Raw genomic sequence first — 16,211 nt, forward strand, 5'->3', positions numbered from 1 at the left:
CCATCTAGTCTGCCCTTATACTATTTCCTGTGTTTTATCTTAGGATGGATACATGTTTATCCCAGGCATGTTTACATTCAGTGACTGTGGATTTACCAACCACGTCTGCTGGAAGTTTGTTCCAAGCATCTACTACTCTTTCAGTGAAATAATATTTTCTCACGTTGCTTTTGATCTTTCCCCCAACTAACTTCAGATTGTGCCCCTTTGTTCTTGTGTTCACTTTCCTATTAAAAACCATTCATACCTTCGGCCGGGTCTAGGTGGTATTATAATCAAGGGCTCCAGGCCTGTTGGAAGAGCCAGGTTTTAATGGTTTTTCCGGAAGGCCAGTAGGGCAGGGGCAGTTGGTTCCAGAGAGCCGGAGCTGCCACCAAGAAGGCCCTCACAGGCAGCCCCACAAGCCGGCATTGACCCCCCTCAGAGAGGGTCTGCAACTTGGGCGTCCTCCTTGATCCACAGCTCACATTAGAGAAACATCTTTCAGCTGTGGCGAGGGCAGAATGCAGAATGCAGCTGTGAGAGCTATCATGGAAGCCCCCAGGTATGCCGATGTTACACCAACACTCCGCAGTCTGCATTGGTTGCCAATCAGTTTCCGGTCACAATTCAAAGTGTTGGTCATCACCTATAAAGCCCTTCATGGCACCGGACCAGGGTATCTACGAGACTGCCTTCTGCCGCACGAATCCCAGCGACTGGTTAGGTCCCACAGAGTTGGTCTCCTCCGGGTCCCGTCAACTGAACAATGTCGTCTGGCGGGACCCAGGGGAAGAGCCTTCTCTGTGGCGGCCCCAACCCTCTGGAATCAACAGTAAGCGAGTTGTGAGGTGATGAGGGCGTCAGTGACGGTGAGTAGAGCCTCCTGATCCAAAAAGGGCCACAACTGGTACACAAGGCAAACCTGCGCAAAGGTCCCCCTGGCCTCAGCCGAAATATGTTGTTCCAATCTCAGCTGCGAATCTAGGGAGACCACCCAGATTGCGGGGCCTTTCTGGAGTGTTAATACCCCCCCACACACCCCCAAAAGCAAGGATGGACAAACGGAGTGGTCCTTTGAAGGCAATGCCCACAGCCACTCAGTCTTGTCAGGGTAGCTTGGCTCTAGAAGTGGTGGGTGATTCATCACTGGAAGTTTAAAAAGATAAAAAGAAACGGACAGCCATTTGTCCAGAATGGTACAAGGAATCCTGAGGGCAGGGGGCTGGACTAGAGGACCTCCAAGATCCCAAGTGGGGGATGGACTAGAAGACCTCTGAAGTCCCTTCCAACTCTATGATTCTTTGGTATAGCCTCAGATTTGAGCTAGCAGAAAAATCACAGCAGCTTCAAGGCAGGATTAGACAGATTCATGGATGCCAAGTGTATCGGTGGCTATTGAAACGGATGTCCATGTGCCGCCTCTATGTTGTTTGAGGCAGGCGGGATTCCCTTGGGTCCCATTTGGAGGCGGGGAGGAGGCCACCTGACAAGCCAAGTCCATGAGGGCGGAGGGAGCCAGATTCACTTAGTGGCCGTGTGACTCATTCAATAACGGCAGGGATTGTTTTGATCGGGATGAACGTCTGATCTACGAGCGCATCCTGTCTTTTTTCTTTTCCTTGAATCGCTTCAAGGTTTTTTACTCAGACGCGTCTTGTGCAGTGACAACGGGCGGCTCTGTCACTCATCCCAGGTGAACAGAAACAGAGATGCTTTTACAAACCACGGGTGGGAAGATTACCGTATTTTTCGGAGCATAAAAGGCGCACCTTTCGGTAGATCTTATACACTGAATGCAGCCATTGCAAAGAGCTCCTGGGGAAAGGCAAAAATTTATTTATTTATCAGATTTGTATGCCGCCCCCTCTCCATAGATTTGGGGTGGCTAACAACAATAATAAGATAATGTAAACAAATCTAATATTTCAGTTAATTTAAAAACCCCAATTTAAGAAACCAATCATACATGCAGACATAGTATAAGCCTAGGGGGAAGGGAAAGTCTCAATTCCCCCATGCCTGACGACAGAGGTGGGTTTTAAGGAGCTTATGAAAGGCAAGGAGGGTGGGGCAACTCTGATATCTGGGGGGAGTGGGTTCCAAAGGGTCGGGGCCGCCACAGAGAAGGCTCTTCCCCTGGGTCCCACCAGACGACACTGTTTAGTTGACGGGATCCGGAGAAGGCCAACTCTGTGAGAACTGACTGGTCGCTGGGATTCGTGCTGCAGAAGGCGGTCCTTGCCATTTTTGCAAAAAACAGCTAAAAAACAGCCCACTTTTTCCAAAAAACAGGGCTGCTTTGGCCTTCAAATGACCCCATCTAGCATGACTGAAGGAGGAATTCTGGGAGTTGAAGGCCACTAGTCTTAACGCCATCAGGTTTGAAGTTTGTAAAAAGTGGGCCTGGTTGTAAAAAACATACCTGTTTGTAAAAATTACCCTGCTACACTGGTATTTTATCAAATAATATATTACCGAAACCGTTTGGTTCAGAAAAACCGTTTGGTCTTCGGAGAGGGGCGGCAAACAAATCTAATTAATAATAATAATAATAATAATAATAATAATAATAATAATAATAATAACAACAACAACAACAACAACAACAGTATTAAGAGGTTGCGGCATTTGAAAAGTTGAGAACCACTGGTGTAGGGACTCCTGCCTGAGCGGGGGGTTGTGGTGGTTTGGAGTAGATTACTAACAAGGTCCCTTCCAACTCTAATAATAATCTAATCTATTCTAATCTAGTTGTAACCACAATGTAGAAATCGCAAGCCACGTTTAAATATGCAGTAAAAACAGTGTGTGAGATGCGGAATGCAGGGACAGGCAGGAAAACATATGGCCACCTTCCTTTAAATCAGGAACGCCCCAATGTTTTTCGTTGAGGCCAAAGGTCATCCTTGGGCCTTGAGTGACATGCCAAGGAGCGATACAAGTAAGTCCACGACTTACGACTGCAATCAAGTCCAATATTCCAGTTGCTAAGTGAGACAGAGGTTAAGTGGGTTTTGCCTCCTTTTCGTGACCTCGCCTGCCACATTTGTTTAGCGAATCACTGCAGTAGGTAAGGTAGCAATTTAATTTATTTGATTTATATGCCGTCCAATCGCACGGGACTCAGGGGCAGCTGAGTAACCTGGTTTTTAAGCGATTCTGGTTCCCCCTCCCCCCCGTTGATTTTATTTAACTGAATTATTTATTTATTTAATTAAATTTCTATGGCCCCCCCAACTCCCTAGGGTCCAAAGGTCGCAAAAGGGGAATCCCTCGTCCTTGGGAGACACTACAACTGTCGTAAGTGAGAGTCAATGGCCAAGTATCTGAATTTTGACCAGGTGATCATGGGGATGCTGTTGTAAAGGCCTTAAAAAGTGTGAAAAGGGGGCCAGAAGTTATATTCCCCCCCCCAGTACCATTGTAACTTTGAACGGAAACTTTGAGACCCCATTTGGAATACTGTGTTCAGTTCTGGAGACCTCACCTACAAAAAGATATTGACAAAATTGAAGGGGTCCAAAGACGGGCTACAAGAATGGTGGAAGGTCTTAAGCATAAAACGTATCAGGAAAGACTTCATGAACTCAATCTCTATAGTCTGGAGGACAGAAGGAAAAGGGGGGACATGATCGAAACATTTAAATATGTTAAAAGGTTAAATAAGGTTCAGGAGGGAAGTGTTTTTAATAGGAAAGTGAACACAAGGACAAGGGGACACAATCTGAAGTTAGTTGGGGGAAAGATCAAAAGCAACATGAGAAAATATTATTTTACTGAAAGAGTAGTAGATCCTTGGAACAAACTTCTAGCAGACGTGGTAGATAAATCCACAGTAACTGAATTTAAACATGCCTGGGATAAACATAGATCCATCCTAAGATAAAATACAGAAAATAGTATAAGGGCAGACTAGATGGACCAGGAGGTCTTTTTCTGCCGTCAGTCTTCTATGTTTCTATGTTTCTAAACAAGTTGTAAGTCAAGGACTTACAAAAAAGCCCAGCCAGGACAAAGACAAGGTAAAGTCAGAACAAAAAAATATATGAAATTTGATAATGATTTAATGCGAGGCTTCTCTAGATAGTAGAATGAATACAATCATGATTTTTTTCCCTCTCTCTTCTATTACAATTTTTTTTTTAAAGAAAAATTAATTTTAAGGCATTGGGGGGGAGGCATTTTTCCAGTTGGAAAGGCTTTGCTCCCAACCGTTTCAAAAATTTATCCCGACGAGAGCCTGAGAAGCCCCCTTCTTTCTTATTGCTTGCTGCCTGGCGGCCTCTCGATGATCTCATTTTTTTTTAACGAGCGGATTGGAATTCGTTTTAATTATTGATGGCCGATACCTCCCACAATGCACTGCCTTAGACGGGCGATTAAAGAAAAGGAAGAGATGCCATTGAAGAAATAAGAGCTCGGGGCTTTTTAAAAAAAAGGAGGGAGGGAAGAGAGACAGAGGGAAAGAAAAATATATATATTTTTTTTTTTTAAAAATGCAGCTGGCTCAATGGAGAATCTGAATTTATTTCATTTCAAAATGGTTTCCAGAAATAGGCGTGGTGGCTGAGAAACAAAAGGCAGGCCTGGAAGAAGAAGAAATAAAGGCACAGCACGTGTGTGTGTGTGTGTGTGTGTGTGTGTGTGTGTGTGTAATTGAAAGGGGGAATAAAAAAGAATGTGGCAAGGGGGAGGGGAGGGGAGGGATGAGGGAGAAGGGGAAAAAAACACCAGGATAACCACCAGATAAAAAGAAACGCCCAGCACACACATATATATATATATATACTGTATATAAAATATATATATATATATGGCTGTTTCCCCCCCGAGAGACTGCCATAGCCAGATGGGAATAATTCTGCATCTAGACAGTTAAAAGAAAAGAAAAAAGAAAGGGGGGGGGGATTTTTTTTTTTTTAAACCAACCCAGAGGTAGAATATTAAAAACAGATTTTGAGGAAATAGAAGGAGGGGGATGATTAGGGGGCTGGAGGATAAAACATAGAAAGAGCGATCGCACAAATTGGGTGAGGGGCACGTAGTCTAATAAAGAGAAGGGCTACGGGGAGACATGAGAGCATCTTCCAATATTTTAGGGGCTGCTCCAGAGGGGAGGGTGGGGAGTCAAAGACCTGAAAGACGGACAAGAAGCAACGGATGTAAACTAACTAAGGAGAAAAGCCATCTGGAACTAAGGAGGAATTTCCTAATGGTGAGGACAATGAACCAGCGGAACTGCTTGCCACCAGAAGTTGTGAACGCGCCGACAGTGGAGGTTTTTAAGAGATTGGATAGCCACTTGTCTGAAATGATCTAGGCTCCCTGCTTGAGCAGGGGGGTTGGACTAGAAGACCTTCAAGACCCCTGTTCAATTCCTTTAGTCTCTAAGGAAGAGAAGGACTTAGGGGGATAGCATGGTAGCAATCTTCTGGTATTTCAGTGTCTGCCCTGGAGAAGAGTTGGGGGGTCCACCTATTCTCCAAAGCCCCTGAATGCAGGACAAGAAGCAATAGATGGAAACCAACCAAGGGGAGAAACAACCTAGAAAGAAGGAGAAACCTCTTGGCAATTAGAACAATTCACCAATGGAACTGCTTGCCATCAGAAGTTGTAAAGATTTCACTAGAGATTTTTAAGAGGAGATTGGTCTGAAATAGCAACAGCATTTAGACTTATATACCGCTTCACGGTGCTTTGACAGCCCTCTCTAAGCGGTTTACAGAATCGGCATATTTGCCCCCAACAATCTGGGTCCTCATTTGACCCACCTCGGAAAGAGGGAAGGCTGAGTCAACCTGGAGCCGGTGATGAGATTTGAACTGCTGAACTACACCTAACAGTTAGCTGCACTCTCACCACTGCAGCATCCTGGCTTCCTACCTGAGCAGGGAGTTGGACTACAACAAGGTTCTCCCCACCACCACCCACCCACAAGCTGTGACCCAGGACCAGGCCAAGGCCGATATGGAAGTGGGACGCCCACGGCTGCAGATCCACTCATGTGAAGCGGTGGACTGGGGCACACACGCATTCACACCTGGCCGGCTGCTCACGTGGCCCTCCCCCCACAAGCTAGGCCCACCAAGCCCCGAAGTTGGTTCACTGCTGGACTACAAGACCTGCCTTCCATTGAGGACCTGTATACTACACGAGTCAAAAAGAGGGTGGGGAAAATATTGACTGACCCCTCGCATCCTGGACACAAACGGTTTCAACTCCTCCCCTCAAAACGTCGCTACAGAGCACTGCACACCAAGACAACTAGACACAAGGACAGTTTTTTCCCTGAACGCCATCACTCTGCTAAACAAATAATTCCCTCCACACTGTCAGACTTTCTACTAAATCTGCACTTCTATTCTACTAGTTTTTCTCATCATTTCTTTCACACATTTCCTCCCATGTTGACTGTATGACTGTAACTTGTTGCTTATATCCTAAGATTTTTATTAATATTGCTTCTTCATTGCTTATTTGACCCCTATGACAATCATTAAGTGTTGTACCACATTATTGACAAATGTATATTTTCTTTTATGTACGCTGAGAGCATCTGCACCAAGACAAATTCCTTGTGTGTCCAATCACACTTGGCCAGTAAAATTCTATTCTATTCTTCTATTCAGTTCTCAAGTGAGTAACGTGGCCCGTTCAGTGAATCTGGCTTCCTCATTTGACTTTCGCGCGTCAGAAGAGGGGAATGGCGGGATTCCCGGGACGCTGGGGAACGTCATAAATATGAGTCGCTGCCGAGACACCTGAATTTCCGATCAGGTGGCCACAAGGAAACGCTGCAATGGGCTGTGAAGGGTGAAAAAACGGTCATAAATCCCATTCCCCCCCACTCCGTCAAGTGGCGCAGTTGGGTTTTTAAGAAGATTGGACCACCGTTTGTCTGAAATGGGATAAGATCTCCTGCCCGAGCGGGATGGGGGATTGGACTAAAAGACCTCTGGAGGTCCCTTCCAACTCGCCCGATCGCTTTGAGTCAAGAGGCTCTTCGGAGACCCTGGACCCACACAAGACTCAGCCCAGTGGTTCCCAACATGGGGCACGCTGGTCTGCCGGGAACGCCATTCCAGCGGCGAAAATGGAGCGCGTAGTCTTGCTCCATTGCCTTAAGGCGTGCAACCAGCGCATTCCAGTAAATATGTACATATATATATATATATTTCATGTGGCCTGCTTTCTGTTTTTCCACGTTGCAGGCATTTCTTGGCATGGGGATGGCGCTCCAAGCGAGTCATGACCTTTGGGAGCAGCAGCGTTGTGCTCCCAAAGGCCGTGACTTGCTCAGGGCACTATCGTTGCACCAGGAGGGGCCTGGAGGAGAGAACCAAACAAGCTGTGCAACTAGAGCTTGGCGCCCGGTGCGATGGCCCATCTGTTCGGCAGGAGAGCAGAGCAGACAAGCCAGGTAAGGGCTGGCAGCCAGGCAGCGGCGCGGTAGAGCAGGTAGACCGCTCGTGGCAGAGCCGCCACAAGCAATGAGGGGAACCGGGCGCGCGGATAGGAGCAGGCAAGCGGACGAGCCGCTTACGGCAGAGCTGCTGCAAGCGGCGGCTTGTCTTGACTGCCGGTTTCCGGGTCTTTCTGCTTCTGCCCAGGCATTCCCTTGCTCCTGGCCCGTTCCGGTAGCGCCAGGAATGGTGGCCCATCACTGCCCACGCCCCACAGGGGGACAATTTAATTTTGTTTGTTTGTTTGTTTATTGATTGATTGATTGATTGATTGTTAGAGTTGAAAGGGACCATGAAGGCCATCGAATTCAACCCCCTGCCCAAGTAGGAACCCTATAGCACACCAGTCAAGTGGCAGTTCAATCTTCTCTTTAAAATGTCCAGAGTGTTGGAGTTGACAACGTCCGCTGGTAGGTTGTTCCATTGGTTGATCGCTCTGACCGTCAGGAAGTTCCTCCTTATCTCCATGTTGAATCTTTTCCTCATCCGGCCCTCTGGTGCCCTTGAGAATGAAGTGATCCCCTCCTCTCTGTGACATCCCCTCGTATACCTGTAGACTGCTATCATGTCCGCTCTGGCCCTCCTTTTCTCTAGGCTATCCATGCCCAGTTCCCTCAGTCTCTCTTCGTAAGTCTTGGTTTCCAATCCCTTAATTATCTTGGTTGCTCTTTTTAGGTTTCCTCCACATGAGTAGGAGTTCATTTTTTGAAAACTAGGAATTATATTCACAGGAAGTGGGGCATCAGGATTTTAGAGATGCTTGGGTGGGTCATGGCCAAAAAAAGGTTGGGAACCATTGCTTTAGCCACCCAGAGTCCTTAGGGAGTTGGGCGGCATACAAATGGAACTAAATAAATAAATAAATAAATATATAAATAAATAAATACAAAATAAACAACAACAGAGCTGGAAGGGACCTTGGAGGTCTTCTAGTCCAACCCGCTGCTTGGTCACGAGACCCTGTAGCATTTCAGACAAATGGTTGTCCAACATCTTCTTAAAACCCCGTGTTCCAGCGTTGGAGCAATTTCTGGTGGCAAGCTGTTCCACTGATCAATTGTTCTAAATGTCAGCAATTTCTCCTTAGTTCTAAGTTACTTCTTTTCTTCTTTAGTTTCCACCCATTGCTTCTGGTTCCGCCCTCGGGGGCTTTGGAGAATAGCCTGGCTCCTTCTTCTTTGTGGCAACCCTTGAGATATTGGAACAACTGCTATCTTGTCTCCCCTGGTCCTTCTTTTCATTAAACTAGCCACGCCCAGTTCTTGCAACTGTTCTTCATAGGTTTCCTGGTTTGCACCCACGACGAAGCGCCACAATCAAGGTTCAAGACCTGTTTTATTCCTCCTCCGCCTAGTCCCGCTATTCCAGGGTTGCTAAGAGGAACAACAAAGATTTCCTGCAGCCACAGGGCCTGGTAGCTACCCCATATCTCTCTCTACCCCAGAGCCTTGTTTTACGAACATAGCTCCTCCCCAAAGCCCTCCAAGAGCCAAGAAGAAGACTTCAAAGGGCTGCACGGGGCTTTCCACGGAAGGAATTCCCCCTCCATCCATCCAGGCAGATTTTGGCCAATTCCATCCACCGCACTGCCCGGCCGCTGCAGGGAAGGCGAGCAGACGATCTGCTCGCCGTCCAGGCACGTGCCCAAAAAATGTAGAGCTAATTAGAGTCAGTCTGAGGGTTTCCTTCCTCGTGCAGCCGCCTTCCACCACAAATCCCTTCTGCCCCATTTCAGCAGGTCTGTGTGTCCCCATCCATCCACCACCACCCCCGCTGGGCAACCTGGAATAAATCACAGCCTTTATTTAAAAAAAGCCGGTCGAGGCCCAGGTGGCCTGGCGATTCCCACTGCCAGATTCCTGCCGTTGTTCACAGAGCGCCGTCGGTTGGCAGCCGAGCCCGTGTCTGCCCGCCAAGCTGAAGCCGGGGTGGGGGGGAGAGACCGCGGGGGCTGCCAAGGCCACTGGCTGCTTCCCCTGTCGCTGACATGAGCTCAGCCTCGCCTGGCTTGGAACAGGCAGGCTGGCAGCCAGCGGAAAGTCTCAGGACACGCGGAGCGGAGAACCACCGCCGGAGGTTGCAGGATTTGCATCCAGCGAGCCCAGCCGGCTTAGGAGAGAGAGAGAGGAAAGCCCTCTGTTCCTGCTCTCGAGGCAGGCAGGCGTCTCGCCTTCCCCCTGGGCTGCCTTTTGCCGCTCGGGGAGGCAGAAACGGGGGTGAGAGGCTCCCTTGGCGCAAGCTGCAAATTTCAATTCCGACAAACGTGCTGACTCCGGCAGACGCTTCCCCAAGAGAGGAGGCGATGATGGGCAGAAGGAACACCCACTCCTCCTCTCACAATGCCTCCTGGGTTCTTAAGCCCCCCCCTGCCCCCAGTAGGATAGTATTAGTGGGGGAAGGGGGTAGGAGTGGGGTGGGAGTGGAGAGAAAGAGAGAACCTGGGGGTTTCTTTGAGCATTCACCCTCTTCGCAGAGAATTGTGCACTGCGGGGCAAGTGGGCCGGGAGACACATTTCTGGGACATCCACAAATCTTATTGTCCTCCCTCGTTTATCCGGCTGCCCATCTTAAGGACTCATCGGGTTAAAAGTACACAGAAGAAAACAACAACATGAGTCCTTTGGGATTGGGCGGCATGGAAGTCGAATGAATGAATGAATGAATGAATGAATGAATGAATGAATGAAGGAAGGAAGGAAGGAAGGAAGGAAGGAAGGAAGGAAGGAAGGAAGGAAGGGATGAACAAACAAATAAATAAACAAAGAAACAAACATGAATGATGGATAAATGGGTGGGATAGATGGATGGATGGATGAATGGATGGATGGATAAGAGAGATAGGTAGGTAGGTAGATGGGTGGGTGGGTAGGTACGTAGGTATAGATAGAGACAGACAGACAGACAGACAGACAGAGATAGACAGATAACAAAAATAATAGATTGGATGGATGGATGGATGGATGGATGGATGGATATAAATGATAGATGATAGATAGATGCTACATCATGGATAGACGGATGGACACAGATAAGATATAGACAGACAGATGCAAGAATAATGATAAATTAGATAGATGGATGGATGGATAGATGGATGGCTATACAGGTAATGAAAGATGATAGGTAGATGATACAGCATGGATGGACGGATGGACACAGATAAGATAGACAGACGCATAGACAGATATTGGATGGAAAGATAAGACAAATGGGCTGTATCTTATCTAACAGGGAATGTGGTGGGACCTGGTGTTGTGAGAGGTATGGGGGAGTGTGGGTGGATACATATGTTTTTTACCTGACCATCTTTATAAAAGCACAATTTTATCATGACTCCTTTTTCTTAAGGTGGCTTTATTCAAACGGCAACCAATAAATGTTCACCGTTAAGCAAATTGCTACAGTTGTTAAGTGAATCCCACGGTCATTAAGTGAATCCAGTGACTTTGCTTGTCAGAAGCCAGCTGGAAAACTTGCCGATGGTAATCACTTGATCCGGGGATATTTCAACTGTCATAAATATGGGCAAATGCCAAGGCCCTAATTCTCATCGTGTGACCATGGAGAGCGAATGGTTGCAAAGGGCTGCCTGTTATTTCCAAGCCTGACCCAGAATGAAGCTTTTCCCCTCACCCATCTAGCCTGCCCCTCAGCAGAGATGCAAGAACCCACCTCATAAACTGGCTGAAGGCTTTGTAGTTTGTCAGGGTGTGATAGTCTTCCTCGGTGAAAATGTGGTCGACGTCTTCCAGGCCCCAAGTCATGAGCAGCTGAGCCGAGGACTTCTGCTCCACCTTCGAAGGAAGAGGACAGAAATGCTCAGGATTAGGTCCCCAAAGAGCAAAGGGAGGAGAGAGGGAGGAGAAAAGAAGAAGGAAGCAAAGAGAAAGAAAGAAAGAAAGAAGGAAAGAAAGAAAGAAAGAAAGTGGGAGAGAAAGAAAGAAAGGAGGGAGGGAGGGAGGGAGGGAGGGAGGAAAAAGGGAGGGAGGGAGGGAGGGAGGAAGGAAAAGAGCTTCAGGGTCTTTTGTTTTGCAGCACAGGAGAAAAACTGGGGATCAGCAGAGGGGGAGTCCTATCAGCTCCCCCCAACTCTTTCATTTTTCTTGTACATGTTGGGAAATGGCCAGCAATGCAAGGAGGAGGAGGAGTCAAGTGGGGAACTAGCCTTGAATCCTTGCATAGGATGACAAACACATGACCACTTCTCCCCCACTGCCTAAGCCCCATGAAATCCTATCTATCTGTTCCCAGGGGAAGACTCTTGTTCTATAAACAGCATACAACAAAGCGATTGAGCTGGACCTCTCACCATCTGGCAATTCCAGCTCTTCTATCAGCCACGGAGGAGGAGGAGGAGGAGGGAGGAGGAGGAGGAGGAGGAGGAGGAAGAGGAGGAGGAAGGAGGAGGAGGAGGCTAGGGCACTAAGGCCCCCAAAGTCCTTCCTACCTTTGGCTTTTGCACCCCGTCTTCTTCTGTCTTTTTCCGCCGCTTGGTCTTCTTCTCTTTCTTCTCCCGATGTTTGCGCCGCTTCTTCTTCCCCACACCCCCATAGTCGCTGCCGCCACTCTCCGACTTGGCCCGATACTCCTCTCGGTCGGACTCAAACTCATCCTCGCTGACCTGTCAAGAAGGGAAAAAAACCAGAGCCCAAGGAGATCGTTAGCATTAATTAATAGCTATAGCAATAGCATTTAGACTTATATACCGCTTCGTAGTGCTTTTATATCCCTCTCTAAGCAGTTTACAGAATCAGCCTCTCTTGCCCCAAACAATCTGGATCCTCATTTGACCCACTTCGAAAGTACAGAAGGCCGAGTCAACCTGGAGCCAGTGGTGAGATTTGAACTGCTGAACTACAGCTAGCAGTCAGCTTAAGTAGCCTGCAGTGCTGCGCTCTAACCATTGTGCCATCCCGGCACTCTCCTCCCTGCTGAGCACGGAGAAGCCCCCTTGCCAGGACCACAGTCCCTCCCCCCATGTGACATAACAACTTGGCAAACAAATAAAAAGGTCTGGGTTTTTGAGGGGGTATTTTGTCAGCTTCTATGTCAAAGAGGGGTGTTCTTGGGTGGGTTTGGCTGAGGGCAAGAAACACTGAAGGGTTTCCATCTCTCTACACCGGAGATAGATAGATGATAGAGAGAGTGGGGGGGAGAGGGGATAGATAGATAAGATAGATAGGAGAGAGACAGAGAAAAAGAGAGGGGGGGGGATAGATAGATAAGATAGAGGAGAGAGGGGGGCAGAGGGGATAGACAGATAAGATAGATAGGAGAGAGACAGAGAAAAAGAGTCATATTTGCCGATGACTCTAAAATGTGCAATAGGGTTGATATTCCTGGAGGGGTCTGTAATATGGTAAATGATTTAGCTTTACTAGATAAATGGTCAAAGCAATGGAAACTGCAGTTTAATGTTTCCAAATGTAAAATAATGCACTTGGGGAAAAGGAATCCTCAATCTGAGTATTGCATTGGCAGTTCTGTGTTAGCAAAAACTTCAGAAGAGAAGGATTTAGGGGTAGTGATTTCTGACAGTCTCAAAATGGGTGAGCAGTGTGGTCGGGCGGTAGGAAAAGCAAATAGGATGCTTGGCTGCATAGCTAGAGGTATAACAAGCAGGAAGAGGGAGATTGTGATCCCCTTATATAGAGCGCTGGTGAGACCACATTTGGAATAATACTGGTTCTGGAGACCTCACCTACAAAAAGATATTGATAAAATTGAACGGGTCCAAAGACGGGCTACAAGAATGGTGGAAGGTCTTAAGCATAAAACGTATCAGGAAAGACTTCATGAACTCAATCTGTATAGTCTGGAGGACGGAAGGAAAAGGGGGGACATGATCGAAACATTTAAATTAATTTTAAATTTTATTAATTTTAAATTGTAACTAGATGGGTGGGCATTGGATTTGGTATTATGTACTGTACTGTTTTTTATTATTGTTGTGAGCCGCCCCGAGTTTGCGGAGAGGGGCGGCATATAAATCCAATAAACCTAACCTAACCTAAAGCTAAATATGTTAAAGGGTTAAATAAGGTCCAGGAGGGAAGTGTTTTTAATAGGAAAGTGAACACAAGAACAAGGGGGCACAATCTGAAGTTAGTTGGGGGAAAGATCAAAGGCAACATGAGAAAATATTATTTGACTGAAAGAGTAGTAGATCCTTGGAACAAACTTCCAGCAGACGTGGTAGATAAATCCATAGTAACTTAATTTAAACATGCCTGGGATAAACATATATCCATTGTAAGATAAAATACAGGAAATAGTATAAGGGCAGACTAGATGAACTATGAGGTCTTTTTCTGCCATCAGTCTTCCATGTTTCTATGTTTCTAAGAGAGAGAGATGTGGGGATAGATAGATAAGATAGAGGAGAGGGGGGGGGGAGAGAGGATAGATAAGATAGATAGGGAGGGAGGGAGGTTGAGAGAGAGAGAAAAGATAGATAAGAGAGAGGGGGGTATAGAAAACTACCTTAATTAAAAAACAATTAATAGTTTTTAATTATTTTAGAACTATTGCACCATGTAATAGTTCTAAGTGCGAAAGAAAATTTTATTTCAGGTTGTTGTGTGATTAAAAGGGGAAAGGCGAGCTCTTTTTTTTTTGCTGTTCCATCCATTCGGTGCTCTTCTCGCCCAACCAGAGGCCTCTCAGAAGCAGCGCTATTTATTATTTATCAAGAAAATACATATAGCTGCCCAGCTCACTCTTGTGACTCCAGGAGGCGGCTTGTGGGTTGTGCACCAGTTATGCCCTTTCCTGACCGACAACAATCCCCACTCACAGTCATTCACGCTCTAGTCACTTCCCGTCTCTACTACTGCAATGCGTTGTACATGGGGCTGCCCTTGGAGAGTAGCTGGAAGCTCCGGCTGGTGCAAAACGCAGCAGCCAGCATGGTTTTGTGCACATGGATCACACCTCTCCTGGGGGAGATGTAATTGGTTGCCGGTTTGCTTCCGGGATGTAATAAAAGATGCCTGGTTGTCACCTTTCAAGACCTTCGTGGCTTGGGACCATGTTATCTGAGGGACCTTCTCTTGCTGGTCCCATCTACACGACCTATCAGAGGAGGGAGGCAGGGAATGTTGTGGGTCCCATCCCTGAGGAGATACACCTGGTAGGACCCAGAAAGAAGGTTCTTCTCCGTGGTGGCTCATCACACACACACACACGGAGATTAAAACAGCCCCCACTCTAACAATCTTTCTGCAGGCACTGAAAACCTGGTTCTGCCAGTGGGGAACCCAGAGTAGGACGGAGCCCATGATTTTGTTACATTGTACTATATTGTCTGTCTGTCTGTCTGCCTATCTATCATCTGTCTGTCTATCTATCATCTGTCTGTCTATCTCTTTAACTCTCAATCTATCTGTCTGTCTGTCTGTCTGTCTGTCTGTCTGCCTGCCTGTCTGTCTGTCTGTCTATCTACCTACCTACCTATCTACCTACCTACCTATCCCTCTATCCCTCTATCCATCTATCTATCTATTAATCAATCTATCTATCTAATCTAATCTATCTATCTATCTATCTACCTACCTACCTACCTATCCCTCTATCTATCTATCTATCTATCCATCCATCCATCCATCCATCCATCCATCCATCTACCTACCTACCTACCTACCTACCTATCCCTCTATCAATCAATCAATCAATCAATCAATCTCTCTCTCCCTCTATCTATCTATCTATCTATCTATCCCCCCCTCTCTCTCTCTCTCTATCTATCTATCTATCTATCTATCCCTCTATCTATCCCTCTATCTATCCCTCTATCTATCCATCTATCTATCTATCTATCTATCTATCCCTCTATCTATCCCTCTATCTATCCCTCTATCTATCTATCTATCCATCCATCCATCCATCCATCCATCCATCCATCCATCCATCCATCCATCCATCTATCTATCTATGTTGGAAGGGACCATGTAGGTCATCTACTCCAACCTCCTGATGAGGCAGGAGCCCCCGTACCATTTCGGATAAGTGGCAGCCCAATCTCCCTTTGGAAGTCTCAGGTGTTGGAGCTCTCACAACCTCTGCAGGCAACTTCTGTTCCACCGGTTGATTGCTCTCACTGTCAGAAAGTTCCTCCTTATTTGCAGGTTGAAATCTCTCTTTGGCCACCTTCCATCCATTATTCCTAGTCTGGCCTTCAGGTGGACTAGGAAAACAGCCTGACCCCCTCCTCTCTGTGGCAGCCCCTCATATATTGAAAGACTGCTATCATGTCTCCCCTGGTCCTTCTCTTTGCTGGACTATCCATGCCCAGTTCCTGCAACCTTTCCTCGTATGTTATAGTCTCCAGTCCCCTTTTCATCCTGGTTGCTCTCTTCTGCACTTTCTCTAGAGTTTCGACGTCTTTTTTTGCAGTGTGTTGACCAAAACTGGATGCCGTACTCTAGGTGTGGCCTGATAAGGTTTTACAGAGTGGCATTAGTAGCTCCCTTTTTATTCAATTCTCTTTGCTAGCTTGTATTGTTTTAAATGTGGTCTTATACTCTTGAGTCACCATGGGCGAACAGGCTGCAATATAAATTCAATAAATAAATCAATAAAACTCCCCATAACAAAACAAAAAACAACAACAAGCAAACCAATAAACCCTTCTGGCAACAGCAATTATACCAACCATGATGCTATAATTCTAAGGTCCCCAGGCCTTGGAAAAGAGCATCAAAGTGAGGGAAGGGGCGCAATCTTATCTCTGCAGGGATAATATTTTCCCAGTCACTACCAGCACTG

General features: G+C 46.7%; 1 protein-coding gene across 7 annotated transcripts in view; it reads right to left on the reverse strand.

The window, feature by feature from the left end:
* CHD3 (chromodomain helicase DNA binding protein 3) overlaps positions 1-16,211 on the reverse strand; it is a 129,580-nt gene that overhangs the window by 89,284 nt on the left and 24,085 nt on the right. For all 7 annotated transcript variants that reach the window (XM_070727501.1, XM_070727500.1, XM_070727498.1 and 4 more), the window contains 2 exons: positions 11,893-12,066; positions 11,118-11,239 (listed from right to left, as the gene is read on the reverse strand). In XM_070727501.1, the coding sequence (XP_070583602.1) occupies positions 11,118-11,239; positions 11,893-12,066 (296 nt within the window). The remainder of the gene's footprint in view (positions 1-11,117; positions 11,240-11,892; positions 12,067-16,211) is intronic.

Source organism: Erythrolamprus reginae, chromosome Z (assembly GCF_031021105.1).
Source record: "Erythrolamprus reginae isolate rEryReg1 chromosome Z, rEryReg1.hap1, whole genome shotgun sequence".
In the NCBI taxonomy this organism is placed as follows: Eukaryota; Metazoa; Chordata; class Lepidosauria; order Squamata; family Dipsadidae; genus Erythrolamprus; species Erythrolamprus reginae.